Below are 9,723 nucleotides of genomic sequence, written 5' to 3' on the forward strand. Positions count from 1 at the left end.
CAGTTGACAAAGTGTAACACTCCCAGCATGAGGAGATGCCTCAGCTCTCAGGGACAACTGTTGATTGTTGGCTTGAGTGCTGTTCCTGACACTCTTCCTGGAGGGCATGATGGTGATTTTTGTTTGTGAAGCCTTTAGCTGGGCTCTGCACTTTGTATCTGGGTGTCTCAGCAGCCAGGTGGGGCTGAAGTGAATGCCTGAGCTGAGAGTAAGACAAGGCATGAGCAGCCACTACCAAACATGAGAATAAATCCTGTTTATTGGTCAGCATAGAGACTGGGAGGCAGCTGCTGTGGGTGCTGAAAGCTGTCACCTGCTGGCCTCAGAGCAGGTGCTGGGGAGGGGCTGGAGCATGGGGCTGTCTGCTGGGGCCTGAGCTGTCAGTGACAAGAGCTGACACTAAAGACAGTTGTTCTGTCAGCAGCTGAGCTGGACCTGCCTGTAGTGGCAGGAGCTGGAAGAGACTTCTAGAAGCTGTGGCTGGACTAGGTGCAGACTCCTGCCCAGGTTTGTGTCTGCTATTGAGAGCCACCCAGGGCTCAGGCTGCAATCAGCTGAAATCAGCTCTGTGAGTGGCTGGAAGGACAGTCATCCAAGAGGGGCTGGGGTTTTGGGGGAGCACTGAGGCCTGCATGGGGCAGGGACAGAGGTGCTAATGTGCAGATTTCTGCTCCATCTGGGGAATGCAGGAGCTCCTTTGACAAACACCTGCTTCTTCTGAGCTGTCTCTGTCAAGCTGCAGTGTTCTCAGCAGGAAAAGAAGGCAAAGGGAAGCCACAGGCTGTGGGAGAATCACACAAGGCCCAGTTTATTCAGAACTGTGCTGACCTCATGGAGGTACTGGGCATCCGGGTAGCCATTCCTGCAGGGCAGAGAGGGAAGCACTAAATAAATAAATCCTGCTGCTGTGCCAAAACCACAGTGGGAAGCAGCCCTTTATTTTTGCCCCAGCCATTCAGCAGGAATGAAAGAGAGTGAAAAGAGTGGAAGTCCTGCTCATGGAATGTCCTGCTGCCTGCAGGCACAGCTCATACCTAACACTGTCATGGGAAAGGTTGTAAATGAACAGGGCCCAGAATTCTTGTCCATGGGGAACTTACAGGTTTCACACCACTTCTGGTTGTGGGATGGGCAAGAGTTTTGCTCCAGCTGGAGGCTGCTGGGGCTCTGCATGGTCTGCCATGCCATAGTTGCCTTGCAAGCTGAAGCAAAGGGAGGCACCAACTCTGCCACTGTGGGAGGGTGGAAGAGCCATCCCTGCCAGGATTTGTTGAGCTGGAGCCCATGGTTCTCCTCCAACTGAAAACCCCACAACCATACCCAGAACTTAGGATGAGCAGGGCCATACCTGGCTTGGCCTCCATCCAAGGAGGTTTTGTGGGGGATGAGGCCCCATGTTACTCTTTCCTCTCCATCACAGGACTTGATCTGGAATGTCAGCCCACAATCAAATGCTTTCTTCAGCAGCTTTGCTGTCTTCAGCCCTTCCTTGTTATCGGGCAGGAAGGCACAAAAATTCCCCCCTTTGTAAGGCTGTCCTGGGCGAGGGTCCCCAACCTTAGAACACAAATAAGACATTTTAAACAATGCTGGAGTGCTGTGCCTCTGAGGGGATTTCTAAGGCTTGTCTAGCTTGAAAACTACACTGATGACCATGATCCCCATGGGCTGACAATGACTGTCAACTACAATCAGAGGTCCCACATGCCCTTGAGAAGCAGCAAGCTGCTCTAAAACCTAGTGCAGAGCTTTTTGCCTTTCACAGGTTAATACCTCTGCTGCTCTGCTGCTTTACATGTGGGGCAGGGAGCTGTGGCTGCTCTTTTTCCCCCCAAACCACCCTGACAGACCCCCCTGTGTGGACTGCAGTGGGATGGGGAAGCTCTGTGGTGGTACCTACCCCCTGCACACCATCAGGGATGCTGTAAGCAAGGCAAAGCATTGGGTCCTGAGAGTATCCAGGCAGGCTCTGAGACACGGAGGAGATCTTCAGTGTCCCCGAGATCTTGCAGCTTGGGACATCTGAGGAGGATCTGCAGCAAGCTGGCTGTGTACTGTCTGCTGCAAAACATGTCCTGCACAAGGTGTGACCACAGGAGCCCTGGCAGGTCACCCCTGAGTCCTGGCAAGTGTCACACTGGCCCAGAGGAATCGTGCTGCTTTCCTGTCCAGGGCTTGGGTCTCTTTTCTGCTGTGATGGGAGTTTAGGCTCCTCCTGCTCATTGCTCCTCCCCTGGGCCCTGCCCTGATCCGTGGGCTCTGCTGCAGGTGCCTGTTGGACCACAGCTGGTGGTGGCTCAGCAGCCGTGGCCCTGGGTAGCCAGTTGGGCAGAGACAGAGGAGCTCTGTCAGCTGCAGGGACTGGACAGTGCTGCTGTCCCATTGCTTCATTGTGGCCTCCTCTGCTCTTGTCTCTTGCAAACTGGAATCTGTCTGGCAAGACTTGTTTGAGCTGGGTGGTGTCAGGCTCCCCCAGAGACAGTTTTGTCTTCTGCTGTTCCTGGGACTCCCTCAGGCCAGGAGGACTTGGCCTTTCCCCTAGAACCAGGCTCAGAAGGCCACTTCCTCCTCTCCCAGACCCAGAATCAATATGGCCCCTGGCCTCCTCCTGCCCCCAAGCCTGCTGGAGCCTCCAAGCACTGGGGGGCCTCTTTTCCTCAGCCTCTGGCACCCAGGAAGCTCTGAGCACATTTGTAAAGTCTACTTTGCTGCTGATGTTCAGGTGCTGTAGGGAATTCAGGCTGCCAGGAGGGGCTGGGTCCTGGCTTCTGCTTGTCTGGATAAGGCTTGATTTCCCTGTACTGTCTGGTCCAGGAGACATGGATGAAGACTTCATGGCACAGACTGTCCTGGATGAAAACACATGGAAGGCCTCAGTCACTCCTGGCAGCATCTCCTTGGGGCAGGCAAAGCAGAGCTTGTACTTGTCTTTGCAGAGTCCAACCTGGAAGGATTTTCCTCGCAAGAGGCTGCACAGTTCACTCAGGGAACTGTCATCTGGACCACTGACAGCAAGCTCTGAGTAGCTCACACTCCAGCACACCAAGTCAGGGCACTTCCTCACAAGATCTTCCATTTTCCATTTAGCCTGGAGCAGCCTTCTCCTGTCTGCTGCCTGCAGTGTCAGCACTGTGCAGTTCCCAGCGTGGCGCTCCGAGATGTGCACCCCTCCAGCCCTGCACAGCTCATCAATAGTGCCATGGCAGACATCCTTCAGGTAAAACCACTGCAGAGAGTCCAGGCTTATCTCCTCAGTCAGCCTGCTGCTGCAGTCTCCAGAGTTGTTGCTTTCCTTTGCCCTTGGTAGGGAGAAGCTGTTGGACCGTTGCAGCACAGGTGTGGATGCAGAATGTTTGGAGACTAAAGCAAAAGAGTTCCATGTCCCATCACAGATGTTGGAGATGCCAGTGTGGGGGTGGTACCCAATGGGACCTGAGCCTTTAGAGACCTCAGGATGCTGAAAAGTGCTGTTTTCTTTGCCTGCAAAGGGCAACAGCACCTTTTGTCCTGTGAGTTTGGCACCTCTTTCCACATGGTCCCTTTCTGTGGGGTTCTGCTGAGGCTCTGCTGCTGACCCCAGAACTTTACCTGTCATAGGGGTGGGAGGCCGATGCTGCTGGGTCAGTGGCCTTGGGTCACTCAGACCAGGGGAGTCTATCTCTGATGAATGTTTCCCAGAAAGCTGCACCTGTCCCATCAGTGGAGAGTCCTGATTCAACAAAAGGCCCTGGCCAGCCTGAGACCTGTCAGCTTTCAGGGTACTGAAGTTGGCAGCTAGCTTAAACTCACCTTTCAGCTCTGGCCTGCTCAGTCTAAGTCTTGTGGCTGAAGTATCCACAGGCACTTTGGCCAGGTGTTGTGCAGCCTCTGTGGTGCCAGAGGGCCGGGAGCTGCTCAGTGTGTCAACCGTGTGTGCAGCACCTCTTCTGGTGACAGAATCCTGAAGGAACTGCTTGGCCTGGGACACATCAACAAGGTTTCCAACAAGATAAAGCTGCTTCAGATCCTCATGGCAGAGCAGCTGGGGATACAGCTTCTGCAGCTCACACATCTGAGCCCTGAGAGCCTGGCTGTCCATGCCCAGCCCTTCCTTAGCGATCTTCTCCTTGCACAGGCTCAGTGCCAGCTGCTGGTGGAGCTGCTGCAGGGCCAGGCAGGCCTGCTGCAAGGCACCCATGTCCCCAGCCAGACCTCCAGCTGGCTGGAGGTACAGTACAACAATGCCATCCCCACTGACATCCACCACATCCACGTGATGTCGGTGCAGCACACCTTGGTACTCAGCAGCACAGAACCTCTGCATGTACAAGTAAATGTCTAAATCCATTGCTAGGGAAAAGTCCTCCAACTTCCCCAAAAGTTCCACAGCCTCCCCACCCACTGGGCTCTGAGGTAATGGGGCTTTAGCTGCTGCTTCATGCACCTGGTCCCAGTTTGGCAGCTGTGCTGTCTCTTGTGCTGACTCAGTGGAGTCAGGCACTTGCTGGTGATCATGCTTTCCCATCTCTTTGGCCCCACAGCTGGAAGCTGGCAGGAGGATCTCATCAATGCCTTGGCTCCTGAGGTTCAGGCTGCCCAGCAGGTCTCTGCTGAAGGTCTGCAGCTCAGTGAATGGTCCCTGGACTGTGCAGTGCATAGTCTTTGAGTCAAAGCTGAAGTGTGCATTGCTGTAGCCTTTGTGCAAATCCATCAGGAGGGTTTTGCCTGTGGGCAGTTTGCCATAGTCAACTGTCATGCACACATGTATGAAGATCTGCAAGTAGATAGTAAGAGAGTCAGAGAGCAAGGACCAAAACCAACCCCTTTCAAAGGCACAGAAAGGCAAGTGCACCTGGCCCCTGCATTACTGTAACAGAAGAGATGACACACTCATCCACCCCTCTCCCTCAGCATCCTGCTTTCAAGGGAGATGGACCCTGACACAGACAGGAGCCAAAGACCCAGACTAAGAAACTCCTTGACCTTTTGACCTGTCAAAAGCTTTCTGCAAACAAGGAATCAGAGGGGTAAATTGCACAGAGATAGGGCTATATTTCTACACACTAGGAGCTCTTCAAAAAGCCAAAAACCAAGATCCACTGTAGTTTCTGCATCTGAAATGCAGTTGCTCTCTTGCCCTTGCAGAGCTTCAGCTACAGATCTTCAAGCAGTTTTGGGACCACAGACTTGCAAAAATGTCTGCAAGGCCAGGCTAATTCCCATGCCCTTGTTTCTGGGGTTCAGACATGAAAACATGAGATGAGACATAGCTACTGCCACGGTCTCTTGAGACTGGAGGAAGAAGCAAGAACTCCCCAGTGCTCCCTAGACACCAGCATGTCTGTATCCTAAGCTTTCCAGAGAAGGAAAGAGGAACAATACACTGCACACCCAGCTGATGACAAGGCAGAGGCATTAATAGGATCCCCTGTGTGGCACCAGATGGACTGGGGAAAAGTGCCTGTTCTCTCCAGCCTGACTACCCTTCATTTGACAGGCACAAATGCCAGATGACTGAGCACACAGCCTGCCTGCCTGTCCCTGTGCTATTAGCACAGAAAAAAAATCTTCATTTGAATATGAATGAAAATGGATTTAAGTGTAATTAAGATGAAAGGAGAGAGTGGAGCTCCCTTCTCGAGCTGTCTGCCAGGCACAGAGTGTGTGTAGGAGCAGCTGGGGCTCATGGCCCCTCAGTACCTCATCAGGGCTCAGCTCTGCAGCATGCAGCGTCACCTCCAGTGGATACTGTGTCCTTCCAATTGCCAGCACGTGGTTTTTCACCTTCAGGATCCTCTGGGCCACTGGTGGGAAAAGCCACCCCGACCTGTGTCAGCCCAGCCAAGGGACAGCAGAGGGGAAGTGGGACAGGGAATGGTGGGGCTGGGACAGCAGGACAGAGGCAATAGGACAGAGAATGATGGGAGAGGGGACAGCAGGACAAGGGCAGTAGGACAGAGGATGGCAGGACAGGGGAGGGTGGGTGAGGCAATGGCAGGGCTGGGATGGCAGGGCTGGGGATGGCAGGATTTGGGATGGCAGGGCTGGGGATGGCGGGACAGGGGATGGCAGGGCTGGGGATGGCAGGGCTGGGGATGGCGGGACAGGGGATGGCAGGATTTGGGATGGCAGGGCTGGGGATGGTGGGAGAGGGGATGGCAGGACAGGCCGGGCCCCCGCGGGCTTTACCTTCTGGTGCCTCGAAGGTGATGAGGGCGCAGGGCGGGGACCCGGGCAGCACCCGCACGTCGTCAATGTCGCCGCCGCCGTTGCGGGAGCGCAGGAAGTGAATGGTCAGCTTGTCGGCCGCCCTGTCGGGAGGCAGCTCGGCGGGGAAGCCCTGCACCCGCACCGTGCGGCCCGCCATGCCCGCGGGGCCTGCCCGGGCCCCGCCGCACCGGCAGCAACTCCCGGGAGGCCTCGCCACACCGGGCTCTCACCGCGGCTCTGCGGCCCCGCTCCGGCCCCGGCACGGCGGGGAAACGAAAGCGAAAGCGGGGCCGCCCCGCCCTGGGCCCCGCGGAAGGCGCGGCCCGGCCCCTCAGAGCGCGGCCCGGGCAGGACGCGGCCTGCCCCCGCTCCCGCAGGCCCGACCTGACCCAACACCACAGACACGGCGGGTGCTGCCAACAAACGCTTTTATTTCCCCCGTGCCCAACGGACGCACGGAGCTCCTCGGGCTGACCAGGACTAGTCCGTGTCCTCCACGAACACGGCCACCCCCGTCCGCCCCGCCGGGACGTAGGCGAGGGAATCCACCTCCCCGCCGCCGCGGCTGGCCTTCTGGAAATGGATCTCCAGGGCGTCCCGCATGGACTCCTCGCTCAGCACATCGGGGATGCCCAGCAGCAGCACCGTCCTGGGGCAGCGGGAGGGCTGCAGCTGGGCAGAGCAGGGGCTGAGCGGCAGGGCAGTGCAGGGAGAGGGGCTCCAGGAGCCCCCCACCTGTGCTGCCCAGCCCAGCCTGGTGGGTGCTGCTGGCTCAGGGTTCATGCCTTACCTGCAGGTTAGAGATGTCTCCATTCATGCATGGTGAGATTTTGACTTTGTATTCCACTTTCCCGATGGGCACCTGGATATGTCCTTTTTCAATCAGCGGCTCTGCCACTGCATAAGGAGAGGAAAGGCCTGAGCTGCCCAGGTAAGCTCCAGGGTAGGTTCTGTCCCTGGCATGGGCACCAAGGCTGACACTGCCCAGCTCATCCACACTAGCAGTTTTGGGGGAGGCAGGACTACCTGGGGCTCACTCTATCTTCCCTGTTCCCTAAACACAGATTCATCTGTCCTCAGGAGATTTCCCCCCAGAGCAGGCTGGGCTGCTCCACCCTTGCCAGCCACTCAATCTCAGCATACCCCTCAGCATACCTCCATCCTGTACGAAGGTCAGCATCACCTGGTCAGAATCCTCCAGGAACTCCCTGCTCTCCACCTCACTGCCCCCATTCTTTGTCTTGCTGAAGAAGAGCTCCAGCTTGTCCAGAAGTGCCTCCCTGGAGATGTCCAGGCTGGGCAAGGCAGACAAAAGGATGCTCCTCCTGCTTGGAGTCAGCCTGATCTGTGAGTGGCATGGGCCAGTCAGTGCCAGGGCAGGACTGGCCCCAGAGCTCAGGGGGGCAGTGCCCTGGTCGAGGCAGGCTCAGACAGGGGAAGCAGCGTGCCCAGGGCAGCTCCATGGCACGGGGAGCAGGAGACCCACAGGCCCTACCTCCAGGGCAGATGGCAGCGGGATCTCCATCGGCACCGCCTGCACTCGCACTCTGCACTGCTCGAGCTCCTCCAGTTCCCCACAGCTCAGCTCCACCGTGTGCTCCCTCATCTCTATGATCCTCTGGGCCACTGTGAGCAGGGAGAGGCCCCAGCACACGGGAGTGACTGCCTCTCCCAGCACTTTCCAGGACAGGACACAGCACAGCAAAGGTGCTGGGGAGGGGGCACAGCCCCACACAAGGCGGGGAGAGGGGCAGCACCAAACTCTGGCACAGGGAGGGGACACAGGGCAGGCCCCAAAATGATCAAGGACACCTGGCCAGAGCAGTGCTCTTCTCACACTTACCCTTTGCCTCCTCAAAGGTGATGAGAGCTGAACCACCTGGCAGAGGGTAGCGGATCAGTGGGGTGAGCATCAGCTTGTTCATGTTCTCCTTATTTACTGTGAGTCCCTTAAAAATCACTTTCTTTTCCGGCAAGGAAGACAGCATCTAGGTACAAGTATAGACAACACCTGGAGGAGACTAGACCTTGCACATGGCATGTCTAGAAAAACAGACTAGAAATAAACAGCTGGAGAATCTCAGCAGAGTCTCTCCTACTGTCTGGCTGTGCCAAGAATCCCAAAGCCACGACCACAGCTCCTGGCCCTGGTAGAGGAGCCACCTGCTAGCAGCAGCTGTTCCAGTCACCACACTGCCCAGCTGCAGTCATCTGCAGCTTCTCCAGCCTGGCTTGTGCCCTTGCCAGCAGACTCAAGTGTCCATGCACACTCTGTTACCATCATAGAATTATTCCAGAGGACCCTCTTCTTCAGTTCTTCTAGTTTATTTTCCAGAATCTGCTTCTCCTGCCTCAGTCTGTTGTTCTCCTCCTTCATTGTAAAAATCTGGAAGGAAGGAGTGGGAAGTGAGGAATGCCAGGACATGAGGGGCTGCAGTACACTCCTGTTCTGAGCACAGCACTGTTCTCAGGCACACACTCCAGCCCATTCTCCTGCTCTTGACTGCCTGCAGCTCTGCCCTTGTTCCTCTTCTTTGAGGAGAGCCCTCCCCTCACTGTGGCACTGCACAGGCCTTCTATTTCCCATGAAACCTGCACTGGATCCCAAGCGAGTGATCTCAGAGCAGTGACCTGTGTGATGCAGCCCCTGCACCCCCTGCCACCCTTCCAAGCCTAAGACATATCCACTGAGCACCGACCTGCTCATCTCTATGTAAAGTCAGCTGCTGCTCAAGAACTTTATGAAGTTCTTCTTCTTTTTTCAGCTCTTTTGTCCTTTGCTCTGCAGCTTCCTTGGCCATTTGTAGATTTGCACAGTCTTGCTCCAGAATACGGTGAAGCTCCTGCGAGAAGCACCATCAGACAGCAAGACCCTGACGACATTGTGTCACCCCCACCAGCCACCCAGCCCCGGCACAGGCTGTGCCTTTGGGAATGGGCCTGCCCTTGAACAGGCTCTCCTTTCCATGGGATTGCTCCTCTCTGACACCCGAGCTCCCGGGAGGGCCGACCGGGCCGAACCTGGATAGTTGGGATCCGACCGACCAGCCCCCCTCGGGCGCAGCCGGACCCACCTTGCACCACTCGATCTCCTCCCGGAGCTGCTCGGGGTTCTCCGACCCATTATCCTGCGGGCCCTCCTCGGGGGGCAGCCGGACGAAGGAGCTCTAAAAACAGGAGAGGTCTCAGCCGAGCTGCGCCGCCCCCGCCCGCAGGTCCCCCCGCGGCTCAGCTGCTCCTCACCTCCTCCGAATCCATCCCGCGGCGCTGGCGGAGCCCCGGTCCCGAGGGGAGCCCTGACCGCCGGCACCGCTCCCCCCACTCGGCCCGTGCTACCGAGGACCCCGCATCCGCTCTCGCCTTTCGCTTTCGCTTTCTCGGCATCGCCCCGCCCCGGCCCCTCCGAGCGCGGCCCGGCGGCGGCGGAAGGTCGGGCCCGCCCAGCCCAGCCCGATCCTCTTCACCCCATCATCCTTCTCATCCTCACTCTCCTTCCCTCGGCACCTGTCCTGCCAAGAACGGACCAGCTAAGAA

The 9,723-nt window shown here is 57.0% G+C and overlaps 2 protein-coding genes across 2 annotated transcripts; both read right to left on the reverse strand.

The window, feature by feature from the left end:
- Nucleotides 1–241: 241 nt before the first annotated feature.
- LOC130264078 (uncharacterized) lies at nt 242–6,449 on the reverse strand. Its single transcript, XM_056512061.1, has 5 exons — nt 6,169–6,449; nt 5,680–5,783; nt 1,901–4,753; nt 1,349–1,557; nt 242–862 (listed from the first exon to the last, which is right to left on the reverse strand). Exons 1-5 carry the CDS (start codon nt 6,344–6,346, stop codon nt 793–795), a joined length of 3,414 nt encoding a protein of 1,137 aa, XP_056368036.1. The 5' UTR covers nt 6,347–6,449; the 3' UTR covers nt 242–792.
- Nucleotides 6,450–6,600: 151 nt separating this feature from the next.
- IFI35 (interferon induced protein 35) lies at nt 6,601–9,688 on the reverse strand. Its single transcript, XM_056512065.1, has 9 exons — nt 9,433–9,688; nt 9,264–9,356; nt 8,889–9,032; nt 8,468–8,575; nt 8,033–8,177; nt 7,685–7,815; nt 7,345–7,534; nt 6,980–7,086; nt 6,601–6,861 (listed from the first exon to the last, which is right to left on the reverse strand). The coding sequence occupies exons 1-9, from the start codon at nt 9,571–9,573 to the stop codon at nt 6,670–6,672; spliced, it is 1,251 nt and encodes a 416-aa protein (XP_056368040.1). The 5' UTR covers nt 9,574–9,688; the 3' UTR covers nt 6,601–6,669.
- Between the last annotated feature and the right edge of the window lie 35 nt (nt 9,689–9,723).

This window comes from Oenanthe melanoleuca, chromosome 27, assembly GCF_029582105.1.
Source record: "Oenanthe melanoleuca isolate GR-GAL-2019-014 chromosome 27, OMel1.0, whole genome shotgun sequence".
NCBI classification, from domain to species: Eukaryota; Metazoa; Chordata; class Aves; order Passeriformes; family Muscicapidae; genus Oenanthe; species Oenanthe melanoleuca.

Excerpts from the sequence above, each read along its gene's own strand:
- LOC130264078 (XM_056512061.1), bottom strand. The coding sequence starts at position 6,346 with ATGGCGGGCCGCACGGTGCGGGTGCAGGGCTTCCCCGCCGAGCTGCCT. Across the intron at positions 4,754-5,679 it reads CAGAGCTGAGCCCTGATGAG|ATCTTCATACATGTGTGCAT; the intron begins GTACTGAGGGGC and ends ATCTACTTGCAG. Across the intron at positions 863-1,348 it reads TTGGATGGAGGCCAAGCCAG|GAATGGCTACCCGGATGCCC; the intron begins GTATGGCCCTGC and ends TCTGCCCTGCAG.
- IFI35 (XM_056512065.1), bottom strand. The coding sequence starts at position 9,573 with ATGCCGAGAAAGCGAAAGCGAAAGGCGAGAGCGGATGCGGGGTCCTCG. Across the intron at positions 9,357-9,432 it reads GCGGGATGGATTCGGAGGAG|AGCTCCTTCGTCCGGCTGCC; the intron begins GTGAGGAGCAGC and ends TCCTGTTTTTAG. Across the intron at positions 8,178-8,467 it reads TCTGGAATAATTCTATGATG|ATGCTGTCTTCCTTGCCGGA; the intron begins GTAACAGAGTGT and ends ACTTGTACCTAG.